The sequence below is a fragment of the Drosophila mauritiana genome, chromosome 3R (assembly GCF_004382145.1).
Source record: "Drosophila mauritiana strain mau12 chromosome 3R, ASM438214v1, whole genome shotgun sequence".
Classification (NCBI taxonomy): Eukaryota; Metazoa; Arthropoda; class Insecta; order Diptera; family Drosophilidae; genus Drosophila; species Drosophila mauritiana.
Window position 1 is genome coordinate 5,363,840 of NC_046670.1, and position 23,274 is coordinate 5,387,113.

Below are 23,274 nucleotides of genomic sequence, written 5' to 3' on the forward strand. Positions count from 1 at the left end.
TTAATGAAAGGACAAGGTCGCTCTTACAGAAATTCAAAACTGGGCTGAAAACATGCGCCAGCACTTTGTAGCACTTTAATTGCGATAACAAATGGTGGGCATAAACTGGAAATTCTGCTTTAATTTTGCTCGAAATTACTTCATTTTATTACAATCATAGCCTTTAGCACAATTTTATTTCTCCCATTCTGTAACGTTTTTTGTTTTTTTTTTTTAAATAAAAAGGACCGTGGGAAGTATTTTGTAAACACTTTATTAATGCAGGAAACATTCTTTTTACAAAGTAAAAACACGTTGACATGCATATTTAAATTTACAATTTTTTAAAATTACACAGTTAAAAATATGGTTCTAAAGGAAGCCGTTACGCATTTCTTAAATATTTTTAATAATTTCGAATTGAAAAGCCTAATGGAAACATTTAGCTTATAATTCAATCCCCATAATTACTTACTCTTTATTAAATAACACCCAAACATTTCTTACAAATAATTTTAAACATTTTATTAAAATTTGAATGTTAACATTTCCTTGTTGGAGCTCAGTATTTTCTGTAATTTGTATGTTAACATTTTCTTATTGGAGCTCGGTATATTCTTTTCAGTAGGTATTTTTCCCCTGCGCATAGATGGTCACACTGAGCCCTTGCTGGTTTGTTTATAGTTTCTTGTCCGCGAATTTCACTTTAGCTATAACTAACAATAATGGAGGTGGAATTCAGTAGGGAGAACTTCCTGCTGCCGGAGATGAAGTACGAGTGTGAGTAGATCTTCGATTTGCAGAAGAATAATCTGTTGCTAAATATTTCATCACATTGCGTTGCAGACCTGGATCACACGGCGGATGTTCAGTGAGTAAGACAACAACAACAACAAGTGCGCCCGTTAGCCATGTGGAGTAGGGTGGTTCGCTATTTGTGAATGAAAAATCCAGATGATCGTATTAACGAGATTCTAATAAGCGCCTTCGTATTAGAATTTGAGATTAAGAAACATTCTAAAAATAATTTATTTTAATATATACAAATTTTAAAGCTAATCTAATTTTTTCATATTTTCCGATGCATATGTATAATGTTCATAGTTAGGAATTAGGACTTTTTAAATGCCAAAAATATATTAATATTGAAGATAGTGGAAATATTAAAACTACAGAGCAATAACTTTCAAAAGTATTCCATGAAAGGCTTTTAAATTAATTTATAGTCTAAGATGTAGAGGTTTAGAAATATGTAAGTGATATTTGAAAGTTAGAAAAATAAAAAATAGTGTAGTAGTGTATTGTCATACTTCAATTTGTGTCTTATACACATATCTGCTTTTTAAAGATTATATGTAATGCAAGTTTTCTTCTGGTTGACTTTTATACTATACTACTATCGCTTTAAACAACAAGACTATTATCAAGATCATAAATACTTGTCTTAATACGCCACTAAAAGTCAACAGTTTTGTATATAAATTTTAACTTACGGCTGCACTAGACATAATTAATTTATTAAATATAATGTTGGACTGCTTTCCCTTTGACAGAATTCACGGATGGGGATCGTCGCTGAAAGAGGCGTTCGAACAGTGCGGAGTGGCCATGTTCGGATATATGACCGAACTGGATTACGTGTCCGTGGAGCAGTGCTTTGAAATCGATGCGCATGGAGATGATCTGGAGAGCTTACTCTTTCACTTTCTGGACGAGCTGCTGTTCCTGTTCTCCGCCGAACCGTATCTGGTGTGCAAGAAGCTGGAGATCACCAAGTTCGATGTGGAAAACTTTGAGATTTGCTGCCGTTGTTACGGGGAACCATTTGAACTGGGGAAACATCCGCAGGGCACCGAGGTGAAGGCAATCACATACTCGGCCATGCAAATCGTTCAGGACGCGGAGGCCAGCAACTACGAGGTGTTTGTGATAATTGACATTTGATCCAGCGGCGATCGCCGGGAATTAAATGTGACTGTTCTGTTTCAACCCCTTTGCCTGTCTCCATTAATCATAAGTGAAATGCCAAAAAACGATATAAAAACCGCTGCACAAGCCCCGAAAAATTTGCAATCTCTCGTGCTGCGACTGCATCCCTTGTCGATGAGGATGACTTATCAAGAAACCACTCGATTGTGCGGCTGCAAATGCAATTAGGACTGGCTTCCTTCTCACCGGTCTGATTCCGGAATCAAGATTTACCCTTTTGCCTTCGAATTTTTTTTGCTCACGGCTTTGTGAATTGGCAACGTGTTGAATTCCCAGACAAACGCCGAATTTGTTGTCCTTTCCCAGGCCCCAGTTCAATGCACTTTTTATTCGGCAGCCTTCAGGAGTTGCTGACGCGTTGGGTTTCATTAAAGAATTAAGTTGTACTTCTTTTTGGGGAGTCATGTCGAACAAGGCAGTTAACAATGCAAGTCAAGGCTATAGTTTTAATGTTACGATTGACTGATTTGTTCGGGGCCTAGATACACAAACTTAATTTTTAATAAATGTAAATTGTTATAAATATCTATTAGTTTAAGCAATCCCTAATTCTAAACATCAATCCACGACGATATCAACAAATATTAACATTTTTCAAAAAACCGATTTCCTTTGAACAACGCGCTATTTTCCAATTTGGCCGAAAATCAGTATTATTCGGATGATTTTCGCGTGAGCCGATATTATTTAGTGGCCGATGAGCTAAGTCAGCTGGTAACACCGAGCGATTTGTTTTGAAACAGCTGACTGCGCCGTCGAACCCAGAAAGTAAACAACAAAAAAAACATTTGCCGGGCAACGTCGCCCAACATATGGGCCTGTTGTTGTATTTGTGTGGGTGCGTGCGTGCACGATATGGTGATTTTTCCTTGGAACATCGGGCGAAGAACGGCGAACTCGAAAAATATACGCTTTTACAGCTGATTGATTTTAAAAAAAGCAACGCTGCGGACGACGAGCTATACGAAAGAGCGTGCGAAAGAACAAACAAAGTATGAAGGCAAATAGCCCGCGAACACACACGCACACACAAACGGCCAGTTGCTCGCTTCGCATTTAGCTTTTAGCTTTTCGAGTGCGTCAAAGTTAAAGTGGCTGAAAAACTTGGTAAAAAGTACCAATCGCCAAACTGTCTACAAGACAACAGTTATTCGCGGTGATATTCGGCGAAAAGTAGGTGGCACAAACGTCAGTCCCCCGTCCCGCTGTTTGTGTTGTGTTTGCTGTTGCTTTCCAATTCGCCCCGCCAATTCGCCGCACCGCTCATTCTTTCTGCAGCCACCAATTGTCATGGTGTTAAAGTGAAGAGGAAGCAGCAGCCCGTGAGCACATTGTGCGCTAGTTGTTGCCGTTTTACGCCCAGAAATCGCGGAGATATTGCTCTGAAAGCCCAACCAATTGGCAGGTGACGTTCTCACCTGTAATTTGCGATCAAAAACACAAAGCTAACCCAAGGGGAACCCAGTGAAAAACGTGGCCGAAAAATCCATACGAAGGCGGAATGGAAAAAATGTGGTAGGTAGTACTAGAAGTAGAGAATGTGACATGTGTGTGTGCATGGTTGTGCGTGTGTGTGGGGGGTGCTGCGCTGGGCATTTTCTTTATAACAGCGGGCCCGCAAGCGAAACAAAAAACAACTGTTTTTGGGCGTGCGCCCCAACTGCCGGCTAAAAAAGTACATATGCAAAAAATTGCATGCCGGTCCAGCTGACACAGCAGCTGCATCAAGAAGAAGACGCCTGATGTGGGCGAAGGGGCGCGGGCGGGGGGAAAGGCAACCAAGGGTGCTGTGTGATAATGCGCACTTTATATAATTGCAGCTACCTGTGAGCCATCTCTAATGTTTCGTGTTTCTATCTGTATGCGTATATGGGTGTGTGGGTGTGCGGGTGTGCAGGTGGTGCAGGTGGCGGCAAATGGTTAACGGATTTCTGTCAGATTCCAATTCATGGGATCTCTGCGCTGACGTCACTCTGATTTCATTTGCAATCATTTCAAGTGTAAAGTCGAGTTTTGGACTACAGTGAGCCCCCAAAAGCAAGAACAATTGATTCCTTTGATTGTGATTGGTTAAAAAAGTCATGTGTTTTCAGAATATGCAAAATGTAATACATTGTAGTCCAACATCATTCTAGATTTCAGTCACAAACTACCATACAGAGCTCTTTCCTAAAAGAGGTCGCCTAATACTTAATTGTTAGAAATGGGTAAAAACCACATATTTTTTGTTATGTCAGATATTACTATCGTTTAAATTCATAAATATATTAAGCTACAAATGTAGTATTTTATCCATATTTTTCTGTTTCCCAACGTTTTTTTTATCCACGATTGTCGGAGGTTATAAAAATGTAATAATTTGATTTCTTAGCATCAGTAACTTTATCGTTTGCATAAATAAACACAGGGCTGATTAAACAAGAGAAAACGCTGTAGTCGAGTCACTCGACTATTGAATACCCCGTTACTCAGCTATTGCAAAAGAGAGAGGAAGATATATTAAATTTTCAAAATAAAATTGGTTTGTAAGTGTTAAAAATGTCTTAAGGCATATCGATAGAAATCCTTCTATCAGCTACACTTCAACGAATATAGTATACCCTTTTACTCCACAAGTAGCGGGTATAAAAGTAGCTTGGTTGTTGATTCATATTACTTCTCTGATAGCCCCAATAAAGTTCAGACTTCTGGCAGACCACTATATTTTTATATTTATATGTTGGCGTGTTGCATTTCCCGAGAAATAATGTAAGCCGCTGGGGAATCGAAATCGTTGATTAGATTTCGAATTGGAGCAGCAAAGCTCGTTGAAGCGTTGCCAGACTGTCCACAAGGGATGCTGTGACTGTGCACGCGATCACCTCGCCCCAGATTGGGCCAGAGACTACTGCCAAGGGTGTGGTTTTTATAGTGCCGTAATTGTGATGGAAACACCATCTAAAAGCTGGCGCATGATAGCTGCACAACCTTATCGTCGTATCAATTAGCCCAGATATGGAAACACGGAACTTGTTTCGCGCTCGATAAGACCGATGTTCCAACTTTCTCCGTCCAAACCAGGCGTAGGAATCACAAGAACTCAAGGGAAGAATTGCAATCGTCTTGGGTCAGCTTTTGGCTTTTGGCGACGTCATAGTTTGATGACCTCCAGTCGGCTCGCACACCCAAATACCCACCAATACTCGAGCATTATGCACGTCCGTGTACACACGCTACAGCCGGGCAATGGCGAACATCGAAGACGACGCTGTCTCATGGCTTTTGCTCCATCTCCATGTATTTTGGACGACGATATTTCTCGAGTCTGCAGTTTTTTCTTTGCCGACTTTTTATACATTTTATTTTGTATTTGGTTACTTTGGATTCGCTTGGCCTTCGGGCGCAGACATGGTCTCTTGGTCGGGTCTTTTGTGAACCAGTTGCTCTAAGCGCCTCTGTTACCTGTTCGCCCCTGTTTGGTATACACATCGTTTTGGACTGCCGTAGTATGCACCAAATCCGATACATCATTACGGAAGCGGTGATTTGTACACTTTTGTATTTTGTTTTCCCCATGTCGCCAAGGAAATTATGAATCTTTCCGTGAGTGAAATTGCCGCACCGACAATTTCGATTTGAGCTCGTTCTTTTATCTCTTGCTGCGATGATAAGGCCTTCGAAAATTGTGAAATTTGGGTCATTCTTGGTTTCATTAAATGGAGCAATGATTTTTTTTTTTGAGCATTGTCTTATAGGTATGCATATTTAATATTTTATACGATTACTCACTTTTCACTTTGGCATTCAAACCCACTTGCCCTTTTTTAACGTGGTTAGCTTAATTGCATGCAGTTGTGACCTAGATCTCATGATCTCAATCCAGTACGTTGCATTTATCTGTCAACATATTCATTCGATTACTGATACAATTATACAGAAATAACTTTTGATAAGCTCTAAAAGACTGGGAAAATCGTACTCCCGCTATAATGGTTTTACATTAATTTCCGGTGCTTATTGATAAGGGAAATAAGCTAACTTTATAATTGGATTTACAAGTAACGAATACCGTTCCCAATTTCTGGACCCTCTGGCAACACCGGCATAAAGCTCATTAGGTGGCTTATACAATCAGCTCAAAAAAATATCACACACACTCTCGCCCCAACATCAAATAAAACGTGTGCACTTGCTCCAAGCAATATATACACAGATTTTGGACAGGCTAATACTTTTCATGATATATTAAACACTCGAATTCCGTTTTTATTACGGACTGACCACTTTGGGTCATCGCTAGCCCGCCGATCGTATCGTGTTTGTTTTTATCATGTGCTGCTGCCTTCTTTTTCTTTTTTTATTACTTCGGGTGACTGTGTGTGTATTGAGTTGTTGTTGCACTTTTATAACACACCAAAAGGGGGCCACATGAGGAGGCAAGTCTCCATGCCCAAAACACACACACTCGCACACCCGCTGGCATAAAATACTTAAGCGAAACGAGTTAAAAGCGATTTCATTAATATGCTTTTGTTGCCGATTCCCTCCGCTCGACGTGTTGTTAGTGTGCTGGCCGCTGCTGTGGCTGCTCACTTTTTTATTGTTTTTTAATCTCTGCCCTTGCCCTCTGATACCCTCTGCTTTAATTAGACTGGGAAATTGTTGCTTAGGATATGGTCTGTCGTTGCGTACGGGGTCACAATTCATCACTCAAATTGTCAATGGTTTAATGGAAAAAAATATAATATAAAATTAATAAAATTCCTTAAAAATGACTACTCACTATGCGAACAAAATCTACGGATCTGTATATATCATTTGGTTCAAACCTACTACTATTTAAAACCAAAATTTGCATAATATTGTAATAAAGAAATATTATTCACATCACATAAAGTCAAAAAATGCCACCATGTGCTTCTTTAATATATACTTTAAGGTCAGTAAATAAATTCTTGAAATATAAATACTTATCTCCAAGGTAATTTTATGTCCAGCAAAAGAAAGGGTATTTCGGTTCGTTGTTGCCAACTCGGCTAGCATCTTAATTTGTTCGTGTTCTCCGCTTTGCTGTTGATTTTTTTGTCAGTGCTGTTAGCTGGTTTCTGTTGGGCTTTCGGTTGCCTGGCTATTTTTAAAAATTTTGTGCGAAAGCAACAAAAAAGTCAAATTAATGAGCGAAGTAAAAGAAAGGAAAAGACGAGGCAACGCGAAGTCGGCGCAGTAGCATCAGCAATTGTTGTTGTTGCTGCGTTGGCCGCATAAAAAATGTGGAATATGGAATTTCTCTGCGCGGCCCCACATTTACCCACACGGACGCACCAGAATCACACACAGATACGCAATCCGAGTCGCGACTTTGTGGCTTTTCGGGTGGAAGGGGGAGAAAAGAGAAAGGGATGGGAAGAGGGAGCACAGATTCAGATACTTTTGCATCTCCTTTTTGTATCCGAATGAATAGATGCGCATCAGTCAAATTAAACTTAATATAATAAATATCTAAAATGTATTTTTAAATGTCGGATTCTATTTAAAAGAAAATATGCAAAACAAAAATGCAAGCTTTTATACATTTATAACTTTTTAAGTACTTTAAAAATGCAAAAGTAAGTGTTTAAATATGATTTTTATTACTTTTAATAATCTACAAGCAACATAATATTATTTATGCGCAGATATTCAATATTTAATCAAATTTTTTATTTTATCTACAAAATAAATTCTGTAGATGCTTAAAACGACTGATTTAGGTTTCTAAAAGTATGCCTTAAAAAGAATTCGGCTTTTATTGACGAATTACTATCTTTTCTACCCGCGCTTTTGGAAATTGATTAACTTTTGGTTATAACAATTATTGACTCCGGGTATGACAACTCTTTTGTTGTTATCCTCAGTCCAATGGGTTCTGTGGGTGACGTCGTCACTTGATGACAGCGACAAAAACGGCAACAGGAACAATCCATTCCCATTCTTGACTCCGGAACCAATTAGGTCAGATTGGCGTCGTGGCAGATTCTTCATCTCCGCCAAGTCGCTTATTTCGCTCCCTTTTTGCAAAACATTTCATTCGCCTGCCTCTTTCTCTACAACTCGAGTTTTTTTATGTCGCAAAGCAACTTTGCACTTCATTGATAAAATGATTAATCGTTATGATTAATGTGCGGGGGTGTCAGAGGGAGCATTCGCATACATAAATGCACTGAAAGAATTTGCAAACGATAAGTTACCAAACCAATTTAAAACAACTCACGGAATCGAATTCGCTATTATAGAAATTAATAATTTAAAAAGTTATAAATTCTTTGTGATTCTTTACTTTGTCTTAATATTTGTATTTTGATATTTGTATAATCTGAGCTTATTTTTTTCTCTGTACACATTCTTAAATTTGAGTTTATGTGTGTCACCTAGACGGTGAAGCGTAAGAGCGGATGTTTAAACAATTTATAAGCGGGCACAACATTCCCTTTTGGGTTCTAATGCGGATTTGATAACGAATTTTGGGTTCATCTTAGGTCACATTCGGTTTGGAATAATTTTGCGGATAAAGTGTTATAGCATGATGTTTGGAATTTCATGTTCGGAGTTATGAGTTGCTAGAAACAAGTATAAGGGAATTAAAAAATATTAAACAAGATTAAATATGAAACGAAAGTAATATTTTTATTTTCATTAAATGCTATTAATGTAACACAGGATAAAAAGAATGATCCAATTTGTAAAGAAAGAGAAAGAACAACTTATCCCTGGACTAAAAATTGCATTCGTTTACTCAATCATTTGTACAGATTACAGTTTCACCCAATGATTTATGCTTGATCACCCAAGAATGAAAAATTCCCATGCCGCTATCCTCAAGCCTTGCCACCCTAGACATAAAAAAGGCTCACCCTAATCATAATTCCGGTCCAATATTTATACGACATGAAAAATGCAACCCTAGATAATTACACGAAATTGATTTGATTTGATTATGCCATAAAGCAGAGCGATCGAACAGCTGCCCCTGGAAATGCGCTAATTGCCTAATGCATTTGGAATTATGCGGAAGGTAAAAGCATTTCACCCCAGGATCCCAAGAAATCACGAAAGAAACAAGGAACCCACGATCGAGTGAAAGAAAAACTTTGTGAAAATCGATAACGAATGCAATTTATGGGACACGGGGCGATCGTCGAGATACAGCTGCATCGCCCAGGACAAAGAAAGTGTGAGTGGAGGACCTCGGCCATTGAGACAATTGCAAAAGTCGCTGCGAGTAGAAGAAATGGTAGTAGTTCTTCTTTCCAACGGTAAAGCCAGAATGGCAGCTGCCGCATACAAAGGCAAGGTAACTCTGATGACATTTTGCATCATCTCCTGAATGAAAAGGGAAGCGGACATGCATCTTTGGTCCTCCTTCCCATCCGTAGCCGCAGCGTCCACCTCCTCCTCCTACTTTTTCGTTTGCCTGTGGGATGATCTTTTATAATCCCCGGCATCCCGGGATCTCCGTGTACGTGCTCATAATTTATGCTCCGGCATCAGCTTCAATGGCACTCAGATACAGATACAGATACACACCTGCTCAGGCTCTTCGTTAGTTGTTCCTCTTCTAGGACAGCTGCGCTGCTTGAATTTGTAGATTTGTTGTTTTATAATTAAGCGCCGTCTTCAAACTGTTAGGGTTCGCCCTACTCTAGGCCTTCCGACAATTTGTTCCTTTTGTGTGACTTAACAGGTGGTTTGCTGTACAGTCTGGCTAGGGAATCCTCGACAGTCCTGATATGTTTAATTGCTGTTTCCTTACATTATAAAGGGGTATGTCCTTTTGCCAAATGGACTGGACAGTATGGTCCTTTTTAAGGATATAACAAGTCTAATATAACTCAAAACAAGTTTAATATAAATTCGCAATATGAGGTTAAAAAGATATACAATACTATACGTTTATTTTCCACCTGCAATGATTCTTCGTAATAATACACGGTACATGCCACCTTTTTGATCAGCAACGGGATTGCCTATTCCATTCCAGTTTCCCCCCAGTTTTCGTCTTGTTACTAATTTATATTGTCTTGTTTCTGGTTGTTTATGGCCTCCAGCCTAAATCGACACACGTTTCGCATTGGCCGATTAGATTATATGGGCCGTATTATCCACACTCATGCTGTATGGTATATTCCACATCCACGACGAGGAATGCCAATCCAAGTGCGATCGCACGCACAGTCAGCAGCATCGGCTGGCTATCTTCCCCATCCTCATCACCCAACCTCATCCATATGCCATATCCTTTCCCTCACCTCCGACGCAGAAGTCGCAAAGTTCAAAGTCAAATGGCTATTTTTACTGCTGTGCTGTTGTTTTGGTTCTTTGCTTCTTGGTGTTCTTTGCGCCGGTTTCGATCTTCTTGGTCTGAGGATCGCGTTCGATACTCTTTGAATGGAATAAATCTAGTTTGGTGGAAGAACTTCTGAAAACTCTGAAAATCCTATTAGGGATTGTAGTAAAATATTGCTAAAAAATTCAAAAATCAATTTTGGTTAGGATTTAATTTTCAACACTCGGTTAAGTTGGCAGCTTAATCTGAAAAAAGTTAAATCCAGTTAAGATCGGAAACAATTCCCTTTTAAACTCGTTCCTTAATGAAATAATCCGGACCGACTAAGTCCAATTAGATGGTGAACATAAAAAAATATTATTTGAAAATATGACTAAGGACTAAAGCACTTTAATAAAAAGAGGCTATTATTTTTAGACCACCTCTCCCAGAATGTTTCATACCTTTTTCCCGAATTAGACTTTATGTAGAGTGTGTCAGAAGTTCGGGGCGTTCTTCTCGTATTCCCGTTTTACTTTTTGTTTATTTTCTTGCACTCTCCTCCCCTGCTCCACCGTCCGTTTGCTGCGCTTTATGTATTTAATTTGCCAGAGAGCCGTTGGCTCTCTTTCGCGGCTTCTTCTTGTTCAGCTACTCATCTACTTGCTCCACTCCACTCGTTGTCGCCGTTTCTCGTTTATCTACTTTGCTCTGTAATTGCGGTTTCGCCGCATTTTTGTATAATGGAATTTCGAGTCTGCTCTTTGAGCCGATACCCATACTCCCCATACCTTTCCCTGACGACCCCAACTTCCTTCCTTCAAGGGTTAGTAACTTTGTTTACGCTAACAACTACAACTAACCATTCTTATTCGTGGAAACGCAATCAGATAGTTAAAGTGAAGAATTTCTAATCAATTAAAGAATTTCTACAATAAATGGATTAAAAGAACAGACAATTAGATATTTCATAGTAAGCTTAAGCTTCATAGAAATCCTTAAAATTTTAGGGCCTGAAATGGAACGTGCGTACTTACGCTATTAAAGAAAAGATCCTTTTTAAATTTTAGTAACCTTAAACAAAATATATTCATCATTTTTAGTAGAAACAATAGTGTACACGCCCTTTAATCGCTAAAATTTTTACAATATTCGAATTGAAGATGCGGAAATGTTCTCTTTAAAGAGAGTGCACTGTATAATGCTTGTAAAAGACAGCATATTCTATTTTCCTATCTGTTTTCACTTTTCCTCTTTAATTATCGTTCTAAATCACTTTTGGTAGTCGTGTAATTAGTGCGATACTACAAAAAATTAGAATTACCGTCGTAGGGGGTGGGGTTGGGTTCTTTCAACGTCATCAGGCCGTATCCACAACAATTAAAAACGCATTAGTTTGTCGCCCACCCTTCTTCTCCCCATCTCCTTCTCGCCCACGTTGTTTACGCTGTTTCATTTGCTGATTAGAGCTAAGAAAAACATTGTTTGCCGCATTTGCTGGTGTATTAGAGGCGGAATAAGGAGAAGAGCACAGCTTGCCACAAGCATGCAAAAATGTTCAACGACCACAAAACTCGTTTCGCAATGATAAAGGGAGGGGTAGATGAGTAAGGGGTGGGCGGGAGCGAAATGGAGCTACACAGGAGGTTGGACCACATGCCACATCATTGTAGTTGTCTGCCCCACTTGGGGTCTCGTTCCATATCTCTCTTTCCCTCTCTAACTCCCTCTTACTCTTGCTCTCTCTGCACATGATTAGCGCTACAACAACACGAAACGCGAGAGCAGGAGGAAAACGAATCGTTGCAAATGAAAATAAAATTTACAAATTCCATTCATGAAATTTTGCTGCGTCGACGTCCACGCCAAGCTCCACTTCACACAGGCACACTAGCACACATATGTATGTACATACATACATGTGTGGAGCTGGAAACAACGCGAGAGAAAGAGAGAGCGCGAGAGGCTGAAGATGCAGATTCTGCCTCCTCTCCGCCAGGCTCCATCTCTCTGTCCTGCTCTGCCCCCCTCGCACCATCTCACTTCCTTTTGCGTTCGGTGTGCATTTGTCTGCGTGTGGCGCTCGCTCTGCTTTGGCACTTGTGTTCGTGTTGCCATTGCAAATACCCTGTATTTGACGGGGTGTATAGGAGTGGGAATCTTATTATGTATATGTTTTCGATATGGAATGATATATTAAAATAAATGTTTATGTATATTTAATCGTTGTTTTACAGATTCACATGAACTTCATTTAGAATCATTATGAAATCAGTTTTGCTCAGTTTGCATGAACATGATCAGCGAATTTGTAGCATACATCTAGGGTTTTTGGGGGTTTCTATTTTGTTTTTCTTTTTGAAAAAGAATTTTCGTTTTTAAATTGTAAACTGTTGGAGCAGTAAAACATATAATTTAAATAACTTTTAACAGGGTATCCAATAGCCTGGTTGCGCATCCTTTGATTTGCATTCCAATTCCTTGTTTTTCTATTTGTCGCTCTCGCCGGATGTTTTGTTGTTGCAGCTGATGGGGTTGCTGTTGTTTTTGTTGGCCGGCGGGCTTAGCGTCTGACCGTTTCATCTGCCGGCTTACTTCTTGCTGTGCTACTCCCCCAGCCCACCTCCCCCTCTCTATCTCCCTCGCACTCCAGTTCGTCTGGTGGGGTCTTAAGAAGAAGACTGCGTCTGGTTCTCTGATTCTTTATTCCGATTCTGGGTCTGGAACTGTGGGGCTGCGTGAGTGCAACTTTGTTGTCGCCACCTCCTGCCACTCCCCCAACTGCCTGCCACACACCGCCCCACCCCCCTCCTTAACCCCTTTTTGTCGTCTGTCTGGGCAATTACAGGCGAAATACGTTGCGGTTGCAATTTTACACACATTTTTATGCGCTCTGGTTTATTATGCGGGTGATGCAGTGCGCCCCCAACTTTTCGTAACTCCTTTTTCCTCCTCCTTTTTTGCCGCAGCTCATAATGTTCATCCGTTTCCTTTGGCCCGTTGAAAATGCAACTCATATGCTTTGTTATTTTTACACACTTTATGGCTACATTTGTATGTATAAGATGATGAAGGAGTAGAAGGATTCCACACGAAAGTATAAAAGTATTTTATGGGACAAAAAAGATAATTGTATTACATATATATCAGTTAAATGTTATGTAAAATGTAAGTAAAAAATTTGAGAAAGAAGGTAGTTGAAATTTTTAAAATTAATCTACATTATAAACACAGGCTTATTTTTTGCTTTAAAAACCAAGTTAAAATGCACATAATGTTCGTTCATTACCCGCTTTTAAACATGTTATCTTGCAAAATATATGATTTATCAATCATTTGAAATATTTTCGGTATGTTTTATGTTTTTCTCTGTGCAGAAGTCATTGCAACGTCATCATCTGTCGCTTTATTTCTTGATTTTTTTGTTGTCGCTGCTCGGCTGGCGTTTATTTATTACAAGAGAGGCGGCAGACGTGTCTACCCCTTCAAGACCCAACCATCCCCTTGCATCCCCAAGTTGGTCCAGCATGGGGCTCAATTTTCAAACGATTTCAATGGAATTCTCAATGTGAGTGCAAACGAAGGAGTAAAGGATGCTGAGTGGCGGAGAAGCTTCGTCCAAGGGGGCAGGGGGTGAATGTCTAAAGAGCCAGACACGCATCTTTGTCTGCTCCTTGCATCCTTACACAGAGCAAAAAACATGTGGTCTATCATTAATCTGAACTACTTTTGTTAAAGTGATTCATAAAACACTGAATTTTTGGGGAACTATTTCATGTTTAAATGCATTATATTTAGAACATTTTAAATAATAGTCTTTATAGGTTATAAATTAATTTGCGTAATACTCTTTGTATAATTTTAAACAATTTAAAATTAATTTTTGTTGTGTTCACTGTGTGCATACAGTTTGCTTCATGGGGCAACCTCCTTCAGAATGGCGCATATTTAGCTGTAGGGTTCTTGATCCATAAAAATACTTATTTATCATTATTTATTGAAATATTTTACGGTTTGCTTTATAGTTAAATATTTTTAAAATAATAAATTTGACACATGCCCACAGAAGTATCAACATTCAATATAAATATTATTCCTAACCAAGATTATTTGATGTTTGAGGGATTTCATTCGCTTAAAAGGTATCTGTATTTCGAATCCCTCCCTCGAATAACTTAATTTCCCACTCCAATGTTTTTTTACTGTTTTATTTTGTTGTTGTTTTGAATGTAGCCGCCGTTGGCGGTCCCCCTCTTCCATTTTTCCCTTTCCTGGTTAAAATCATCGGCCCCTGAATCTCAGCCCTCTTGTCTCGAATGCTGGTTGTTATGGCCGATTGTTGTTGTTGTTTCGGGATGTTGTTTACGTTTTTGTGATGCCCTTTTGGAGTTGGCCGCCCAGCACCAGCGAAAAACATCAACAAAAACAGCAGCAGCGGCAGCAGCAACAGCATTCAAAGCTGGCGAATGCTATCGCACAGAACTGGTTACGCGATTGGTTACCTTTCATTATATAGCCATTTATCGGTCGTGTGTGTGCAATATATGCAAAGCATACAGTTTGGACCTTAGATAAGGCCATTCGCCGCGTCCTAACTTAACAAGTGTTGCCATTTTCGGGCTTGGCTTCTTTTCCTGGCTTATCCTGCGTCTCATCTTTGGGTTTCCACTCAAGTTTATTGCGGTTTCTGCCTTTGCACTGTCTCTTCCTTCTTGTTTTCCTTTTTTACAGCTATTGTTGCATTTGTCGCATTTCTGCGGTTGCTTTTGGTCGCTCAATACGCTCTATCTAAAATACTCTTCCAATTTTGCATGTTAACTAAAATGTTCAAAAATTGCGCAACACTGCGTATGCGTAATATTTGCAGGTATATGAAATATCTATTATAGTATCTAAAGCTGGCTACTTTTTTTAGATTTTCAAGTTAATCCAGTTCTTGTAAATAACCAAATAATGTATATATTCCATAAATTTCAATACACTTTTGTTTATAACGAGAGTGTTAAATTATTCGATCGTCAACAGATGCTTGTTTTTCCCAACTCTTGTGCGAATTCCTTTTCCCCAGCAGGACACACGTTTCGAGTGGTGACCGCAAATAAAAAACATCAACAAAAATAATGAATTCCTTCTTTGGGCTTTAACCTCAAATTGGCTTAACTTCATTTATTTCATTGCAATGCAGTCGCCATTGGGGTTGGGGCCACAAACGGGTTAAGATAACAAAAACAGGCGAAATTTTTCACTTTTGCGGTTTGTCGAGGAGGCTCCAGGGAGCGAAGGGGTGGTAGGGCACCCTTTTGGCCAAGTCGCGAGCCACAGTTAATCGCCTGAGCTTCTGGCCAGCTAAGCCTGACAAACTGACACCCTTTCAGGGGCGCAGAGGGGTTCGGACTTATAAAGATTCTTTACATTGCCCACATATATAAGGATTCTTGGCAGAAACGCGGGAGTCCGGCTATAATCCTAGCAAAACGTTAACAGTGGTGGGGACGGCATTGCAAGTCACTATTTAGTGCAGAAGAATGCAAAACACGAAACAACTTTACCTTAGAGTTTAGATTCCGCTGGGATTTTTATGAATCATGAAGCTAAAAACATTTAAATATAAATTTAAGCGGAAATAAAAATCGAATAATTCCCTTTCTAACTGAATAATACTCTCCGTGATTAAATTAAAATGTACAGATAAAATAGATTTTGTATATCTAAACAAAACTGCACATTTTTTGGGCTAATATAATATAATTTGTATTCGCCCAATATTCTGTGTTATGTTTGTTTAATGTTGGTATATATTTCTAAAATAGAATAGGTAGAAATAGAATGGTTTCTTGGGAACAAGAAAGAAATAGTATGTCCGATCAGCAGATGCATAAAAACAACTTTCACTTGTGTAGATTTAGGTATATAAAAATGCTGAAAATAAAAATGAAATTCTGTGGGGCGGTCACGCAGTTTCGGAATCGCAGGGAGTGGAGAAACCTTGGGATCGGGTCTGATCAATATTCCGCAATATAATTTCGTGGCCAGTTGGGGCTGCCACGATCTCGTGGCTTTCGGCAATCCAAGCTCCTCTTGAGCACAGACACAAAATGTTGCAGGAGGCCACTGAAATTACATCAAATTATGCTGAAATGCGAGCTAAATATGCGGCGGCGAATTTCGTTTTCGAGGCTACATAATTCGTTCAACTCTAAAAACTGCAGACCCATTGTGAGCTTATCGCCTGGCCAGCCTCAGCATCTCTACGCGTAGTTTCTCTGGGCTCGCCTGCCTCAGTTTTCGGAGCATGTGCAGCAAGGAGGCACGAATGCCGTGCCACAGAACCGGGACTGGGTATTGGGCATGAAATATTTTTAACGCTCCAATGGTAAAGCGTCAGCGCTCACACAGTCACACGGAATATATTTTATTGCATTTTAATGTGCCACTGAAATGGGATTTAATTGGCATGGTTGCGGTGCACATCGCGGCAACTACGACTGCACATTGATTCCAATTTGTGTTCACATGTGGAACCCTCGATGCCAAGTACTCAACTTCCCCAACTAACCACAAATATGGGTTCTGTTGATAAACCAAATGAGCACCATGGCACTATCTGTCCTCGACAGGCTTCATTCTCAGTTGGTCTAGCTCTAAACTTGGCAATTTGTGGTACTTGTTTCCTAATCTTGCGTTTTTGCTGAGCAACAGCTTGACAAGTAGAAATTTCTTGGGTTTAGCTTATTCTGAAGTTTGTTAAACCACAAAGACGACTCATCAGTCCAAGAACGAAACTTTCTTAACGTTATTTTGTATAAAACTATATTCAAAGTTAACCGAATTGTATTCCTTATGCCATTACATGATAAGTACTTGAGAACTTTTATCCTTTTAGAACTGTTCATGTTTATGGGGAAGTGTTATTTGTCATAACCAATTCCTTTTGTTCGGAACGTCGACGCAAGTTGCTTCATCGATCTGGCCGCGATCAGGTCCCACGGTTGGCCAAGACTAGACTTTGGACTAGACGCACTCGGCTGGCTCCGCTGGTGAAGATCCGGATCGGGGTCTGGCTGGTGTCTGGTCGGGTTGTGTGGCGCTCCATTGGTCCCTCGGCTTTTGCTGTGGGATGGATTTGCCTTAATTAAATTCATTCTCACAGTGTGTGCAACATGTGGCCGAGTGAAGCGCTGGAAGTTCGGAGTGGCAGTCGCCAGCGGAATGCAGCAGAGGAGTGCTTGGAGTCTTCTGGCCGCAGTCTCCCGCTTCGATTCCTGCCATCTATTGCGTAGTCACTCCTCCTGCTCCTCCTTTTTGGACCGGGGTCTGGTTTTATTTCCTACCTACCTCGCTCGGGCCCTTTAAACTCTTGCGACTTTGGCTGCGCCTCCTGGCCTTAGCCCCCGTTCTTGGTCGTCAGCAGCAAATCAGGTTTCGCCTGCCTCCGCGAACACCGGGGAAACGGCTGCGGATCCGCGTGGCCACTCCCAGGGGCGCTCGGGGACGTGGAGTCCCACCCGGGGAAACGGCTGCGGATAAATCGCTAAAGTTCTTTAAATGCCAGCCAGCGAGGAGAAGAACTCTTCAGCAAAAAGTTATAAATGTTTCTCATATTTTTAACACCAAAACCAAGGCGATCCAAATCGGGATCTGCCAGAGCTTGGATCTCGTTTCTGCTCCTCAAGTTCTCTGTTTGATTTGACAACTTTGTTGGCATTGCCTGAGCGCGCTGTGTTTGTTCATTTGTGTTTGCCTCCGAACCAGGTTTCCAGATTTTTTGCTCTAAATCGGATAGCTTTAGACCGATTTGTTGATTTAGGTTAGGGCCCCTGGCCAAAGGAGCGATGTGTTTTCCCAGCCTCGCATTCTCGTAGATTGATGTAGAATGAACCTGACAATGCATCCACAAACACATGGTTAGAAGATTTTTAAGAAGTCTCAACAAGTTGCTAGGGGTTCTTTAAACTGATTTTAGATGTGTGTATGTACCAGAGAAAATAAGCAAAAAAAAACCCAATTTGCACTGCTTCTTATTTTAGTAATACTTATTAATTTAACAGCTCACTTATCATTATTTTCTTTGCAGATCGCAGTTTTTAATTATTGAATCATTGGTAAGTGTCAATTTATTCATTAGCTTTTTACAAAAATTATAGAATATAACAAAACCGAATTTTTAAGAATAAAAAGGCATAAGCTCATTAAGTATATTCGTGAAACCCATTTATGGAAATCATAGGAAAACCCATTTCCTTAAATCAGCGATCAAAGACTGAGATTATCCCATGTTCCTATTTGTAGTGCCCCGGACAAATCGTGTGTGTAAACAAATTATTTAAGCTAAATTGTATGCAAATAAAATTTCCTCACTTCGATCTGCACTTAACCCATGGTGAACCGAGCCAGCAAAGGGTTCGCTCGTCCCAAGGAACCCGAGTCCACTGAACCGTGGACAAGTCGACAGCCAACAACTTTGAAGGACCACAAACAACCGGGCAAACAAAGCCAGGGAACAAGTTAACCCCGAAACGAAATAAGGCGAAACAAACTGGCGGACAGACTCGCGGACAAACATCAAAAGACAAACTTGTAAGTCCGCCAGTGGACAAGGATCGGCGGATTGTTATTTCTGCATTTCTGTATTTCCCGGCAAATGTCACACGGTTCACGGGAACTGGTTATCTCCTCGTTCTCCTAGCTTCATCTAAAGCTTACGAATCAATTTGAATTTTCCCTACTGGGATGATGATTCCACAAAACTGTTTTCACAGATTTGTTTGACATTCACTTGACACGTTGCTGTCCGCCAAATGCATAAATTACAATTTTACTACGAACAAACGGGGCCCGGGGCTAAAATGTTGTCCCGAAACCAAATGCTAATTAATCCCACGGCTTTTCGGGGAGGGTCTTAATTCCGCTCCGATGATTTTCACACACGGGCCGTCCGGTTTTCTACCTGGCCCTGATCCGCACCTCACCTCTAACCCGCTCTGATTTCCGATTTTCCGATTCCATGCATGTAATTGCACATTGCATCCATCAGGCATCCCTCCCCATTATATTTTTTAGGTAGGCGGCCAACTGTCGCCTTATCCCGGTCTCGCACATAATCTGTATTGATTTCGCACAGTTTCGCCGCTTTCGGGCCAGGATGTTTACCAAGATCTTTCAGGATTTTCTTGACACGCGCGACACATCCTGCAAATGCCCCAGGCAGCCCAAGTCCGGCCTCAAAGAAAAACAACAAGAGCAGCAATAGCATGGAAAATAAAAATAATAGTGACAGCTGTTACTGCGCCTGCGCAACATACCTCTACAAGGGGACCAACTGATTAGTTGTAACCGGCAACCCTCGCCTCTCCATTGCAGCACCCCCTGCCTCCGGCTGGCTCCGCTCTAATTTACAATACCATTTTATTTTTATTGACCCCTTTACCCTCGACGAGGGCACGACAGTTTTGCCCAGAAGTTTGACACGTTCGGAGCGAATCATCCGACCTTAGATCAACAGTCCCAGAAGCATCCTTGTTTTCATTACCCACTGATCATTCTCATGGGGAGAAGACTCAACACAATTGTTTTCTAGACTCAGATACAAGGCTATTAATCGTTTTAATTTATTTAATAAAATTAATTTAATTTTTATCCTTCCAAAGATGAGAATAATCACATTTTGTATTTAAAAAGTATCTACTACTACTATCTTTACATACTATTAATTAATATTAATATTAGAAAAATTACAGTAGGAATAGTTCTGGGGTTACTAATCCTTCCTTTGGAAGGGTGTTTGCTTATTCGGCTTGCCAGCTGCCCTTGTTTGCTTTACTTCTACTTCTGCACTCTTTTTTGCGCACACCGAAAAGTGGAATGAAAAGTGGTTCACCCTATTCCCAGTGCTGGCTGGCAAATTCCCGGCTAGGGGTTGCATCTCCCCCCTTTCCCGGTGGCTGCTTTAGTTTAGTTTAATTATTGGCTCAGTGCCGTGAGCGAAGCAGCCCTCGATTTGCCGGTGCTGCTACTGGTGGTCACCCTCCTCGGTGAGAAGGGGCCATCGACTTTGCGTGGCTCCGTGGCCCGGCACATGTCAATGCCTACAGTGGACTTTGGGCTCTAACCAGCTCCCCTCGAAATTTGCGCCCTTGCAGCACACTGGTTCAAAACTGGCGGCTGTTCCGACTAATCTTAAATGAGGTATTGGGGTTGGTGGTGAAGAGGTATTCCAAGTTTTGCTAGCTCCATAAATTATTCATAAAATTTTCCAATCGGAATTACTAAGAAGGTATGTCAATTTTGTAACCTTTATCTTTTCTACAAATCACTTTAAAATTTGAATTTTCAAAATCCAAAGCAAACCACTGTGCCACAGTGCTGGGTTTTGAGCTACGTTCCCCATTGTACGTCTGCTATTGCAGCAGCAACCACTTTTCGCTTCCTGTTGCAGTTGCAGGAAGCCCTGAAAGAACAACAAACTCGACTGGGAAATGAGGCAGCCGAAAACAGTCGGTCCATTCTAATACTAGATCCTTAAGGCGTAGCCTCACAAGAGAACTGCTGTTGCATTTCGGCAGCAACAATTACAGAATGCAAATAAATGGGGTGAGGTGTAATACCTCAACATGCAACATTTACAGAGCAACAAGAAAGGACCTTTGTCTTTGGGGAAAGTCGAAGACTCGAATACTCTTAAATGGGATTATAAAATTCATTATTATTTATGAGTGGTGGTAAACAATACTTTTACAGAAAAACAGTCCGAGAAATTTTGGTTTTTATTCAATTTTAACAATTTTATTTTATTAAGGTTGATAAAAAGTCATGTAAAATAGTCTATTTGATTTAATTATGAGATGTCCTTGTTTTTCAATGGTATGTATTAGGTAGGTACTATTCCATTTTAAATAAAAAAAACTATTTCTCCGATTCGTGATGCAAGGAAAAGTGTCCTTCATTACACCAAGGCTTAACAAACCCTCTCTGAAAGCGGGACATACGAAAGTGCCCTACAAGACCCTATCAAGAAGGCAAAAAGCGCGACATTTGCAGGCTGCACCCCACGTCGCACCCCTCGCCCAAGTTCCACCCCTGGTTCGTTCCACTTTCCTACATTCCAGCAGCGGGAACTGTCTGAAGTGGATGGTGGAAAGCGAGGAGTGGAAGATGTTGGTTGCTATGAAGGGTGCTCGAACTACTGCTACTTACTACTATATTTTTTTAGTTTTTCCTTTTAAGGGTGCTTCTTCGGGCTGTCTCTTTTGCTCTGGTTCCACACCTCCTTTTGCGCAAGAAAAGCGAACCAGGTGTAAAAGTGCGTGTGTGCTACCTTTTTGCTGCTCTGCTCCTTTTCCACTCGTTCTTCTTCTTTCCCCTCGTTCTTCTCCATTTCCACTTCTTCTTATTTTGCCTATATTGTTTTCTTTTGGGACATCTGCCACACCATTTGATTTCGTTTGGATTTGGCTTACTTCCGTTCGGGATTTCTTTTTCCCGAGAAAGAAGGAGGAAGCTCCCACGCCTGGGATCCACTTGGAGCCCAAAACCCCCATTGTCCCTTCCAGGCTAATTGCGCTCTCGTTCTTCCTCCTTCGGGCAGTGTCCTTTCCTGATCTTGTCCTGTTTTCCGCTCTTGCTTCGTAGGAAACGCAACAACAAAAGGCGCAAGAGATTTACTGATCGGCAAATTTCCTGGAATTCCGTGAATGGGAAAAACAAAAGCGCAGCAAACACAGAGAGAAAAAGAGAGAGGGAACTCGAGTGGAAAGAGCGGTCTAAGATTCTCTACCTATCTGGTACTTGCACTGAAAGAAATTGTATACCAAGTTATCGAAGTAGATTTATGGGTTACTTCTTAAGGAAAACTACAAAATATCACAAACGTCTTTTAACAATGTTTTGTTAGTTTAAGATTAATTTATATTGTTACTCCGTTATTGCTATAAAACTTTATTGCAAAAATTTCTGAAAGTAAAATTAATTTTTTGCTTTAAACTAGAATTTTTAGCTCAGTGCCGCGTCAACCTGAACCTGAATCTCAACCTGGGACATTTGAGGCCGCCGCTACTCTTATGAATGTACTTGGTACTTGGCCCGAAGGTTTCGGAACAGGCAACGGCAGCTTTTGTTGCCGTACCGCTCCGCGTATCCCCGTCCCGGTCGCACTCCTTGGCCGGCGGCTCCTCTCGTTATTGTTACTTAAAATAGCTGAAATGAACGAAAGCAGAAAACGTGAGGCGAGCATATCCCCAATTTGAAAACCGGTGTAGCCTGAGCCGCAACCTCAGCCTCAGCCTCAGGTTCAGATTCAGGTCCAAGTCCCGGCCCAGACCAGATCTCCTCAGATCAGATCGGCCAAAGGTAGTCCAGGTAGCCACCTCTCTATCTCTTTCGCGTCGTTCTTTCTCCTGTCTCTATGCTTAATGATCCCAACTCCAATCGGTTCTTATTAATAAAAAGTGAGAGGAATTCAGGACTCAACCGGTGGAAGTAATTTTGTTGGTAGTAATAGATCAAGTGTTGAATAGTCGATACAAAGTTCTCTTACCAATACCAAAACTATCTTTTGCAGTTATTTAGCACTGAGAAACTGTGAATCTAGTATAAAAGTATTACCATATGGGCTTAAAATCTCTCTAAACCCTATTAAATGTTTTTAAATTCAAACAAAGCTAACTTGGTCTTAAGTTGGTAAACATCGTTCTTCATCTATTCAACAGATGTTTGAGTAGCCGAAATGGACACCAATTGATCGATGGTATGTTCCAGTACTATTCTTTGTTTTTCCAACTCGGAGCGCTTTCAGATCCACCATCTAACCCTAGCCATTACAGTTCTTATACGATCCTCACCCGAGCACGCTGTACACTGTAAGGATCGGCCTGACCCCTGAGAGACCCTCTGCCATCTGTAGGAATGTCTGTAAGATCCTTCGCTGCGTCCCCTTTTTCTACTATGCCAACTCCCCTTTTCTTGTTTGTGGCATGCGCTAAGACGGTTGGTTTGCATTGGTGATTGCTGATTGTGTGTGTCAGCGGTAG

At 40.7% G+C, this 23,274-nt stretch overlaps 2 protein-coding genes across 3 annotated transcripts in view; both read left to right on the forward strand.

Annotated features, from left to right (window-relative positions):
• The first annotated feature begins 610 nt into the window (after window positions 1–610).
• On the forward strand, window positions 611–2,045 carry LOC117144036 (protein archease-like). Of its 2 annotated transcripts, none has more exons than XM_033309002.1 (3): window positions 611–759; window positions 826–850; window positions 1,533–2,045. In XM_033309002.1, the coding sequence occupies exons 1-3, from the start codon at window positions 705–707 to the stop codon at window positions 1,921–1,923; spliced, it is 471 nt and encodes a 156-aa protein (XP_033164893.1). In that variant the 5' UTR covers window positions 611–704; the 3' UTR covers window positions 1,924–2,045. The 2 variants fall into 2 exon arrangements, with proteins under 2 accessions (XP_033164893.1, XP_033164894.1); XM_033309003.1 differs by having other exon boundaries at window positions 689–759; window positions 826–854.
• Window positions 2,046–2,807: 762 nt separating this feature from the next.
• Window positions 2,808–23,274, forward strand: part of LOC117144034 (transcription factor E2f1) — a 39,934-nt gene continuing 19,467 nt past the window's right edge. The window contains exons 1-2 of the mRNA XM_033308995.1: window positions 2,808–3,483; window positions 18,324–18,351. The gene's annotated coding sequence lies outside the window, so the exon portion shown is untranslated. The remainder of the gene's footprint in view (window positions 3,484–18,323; window positions 18,352–23,274) is intronic.

What these genes read in the sequence shown, in the direction of transcription:
- LOC117144036 (XM_033309002.1), top strand. Translation starts at nt 705, where the DNA reads ATGGAGGTGGAATTCAGTAGGGAGAACTTCCTGCTGCCGGAGATGAAG. An exon ending in GCCGGAGATGAAGTACGAGT is followed by an intron (nt 760 to 825) that starts GTGAGTAGATCT and finishes ATTGCGTTGCAG; the next exon opens with ACCTGGATCACACGGCGGAT. An exon ending in GATCACACGGCGGATGTTCA is followed by an intron (nt 851 to 1,532) that starts GTGAGTAAGACA and finishes TCCCTTTGACAG; the next exon opens with AATTCACGGATGGGGATCGT.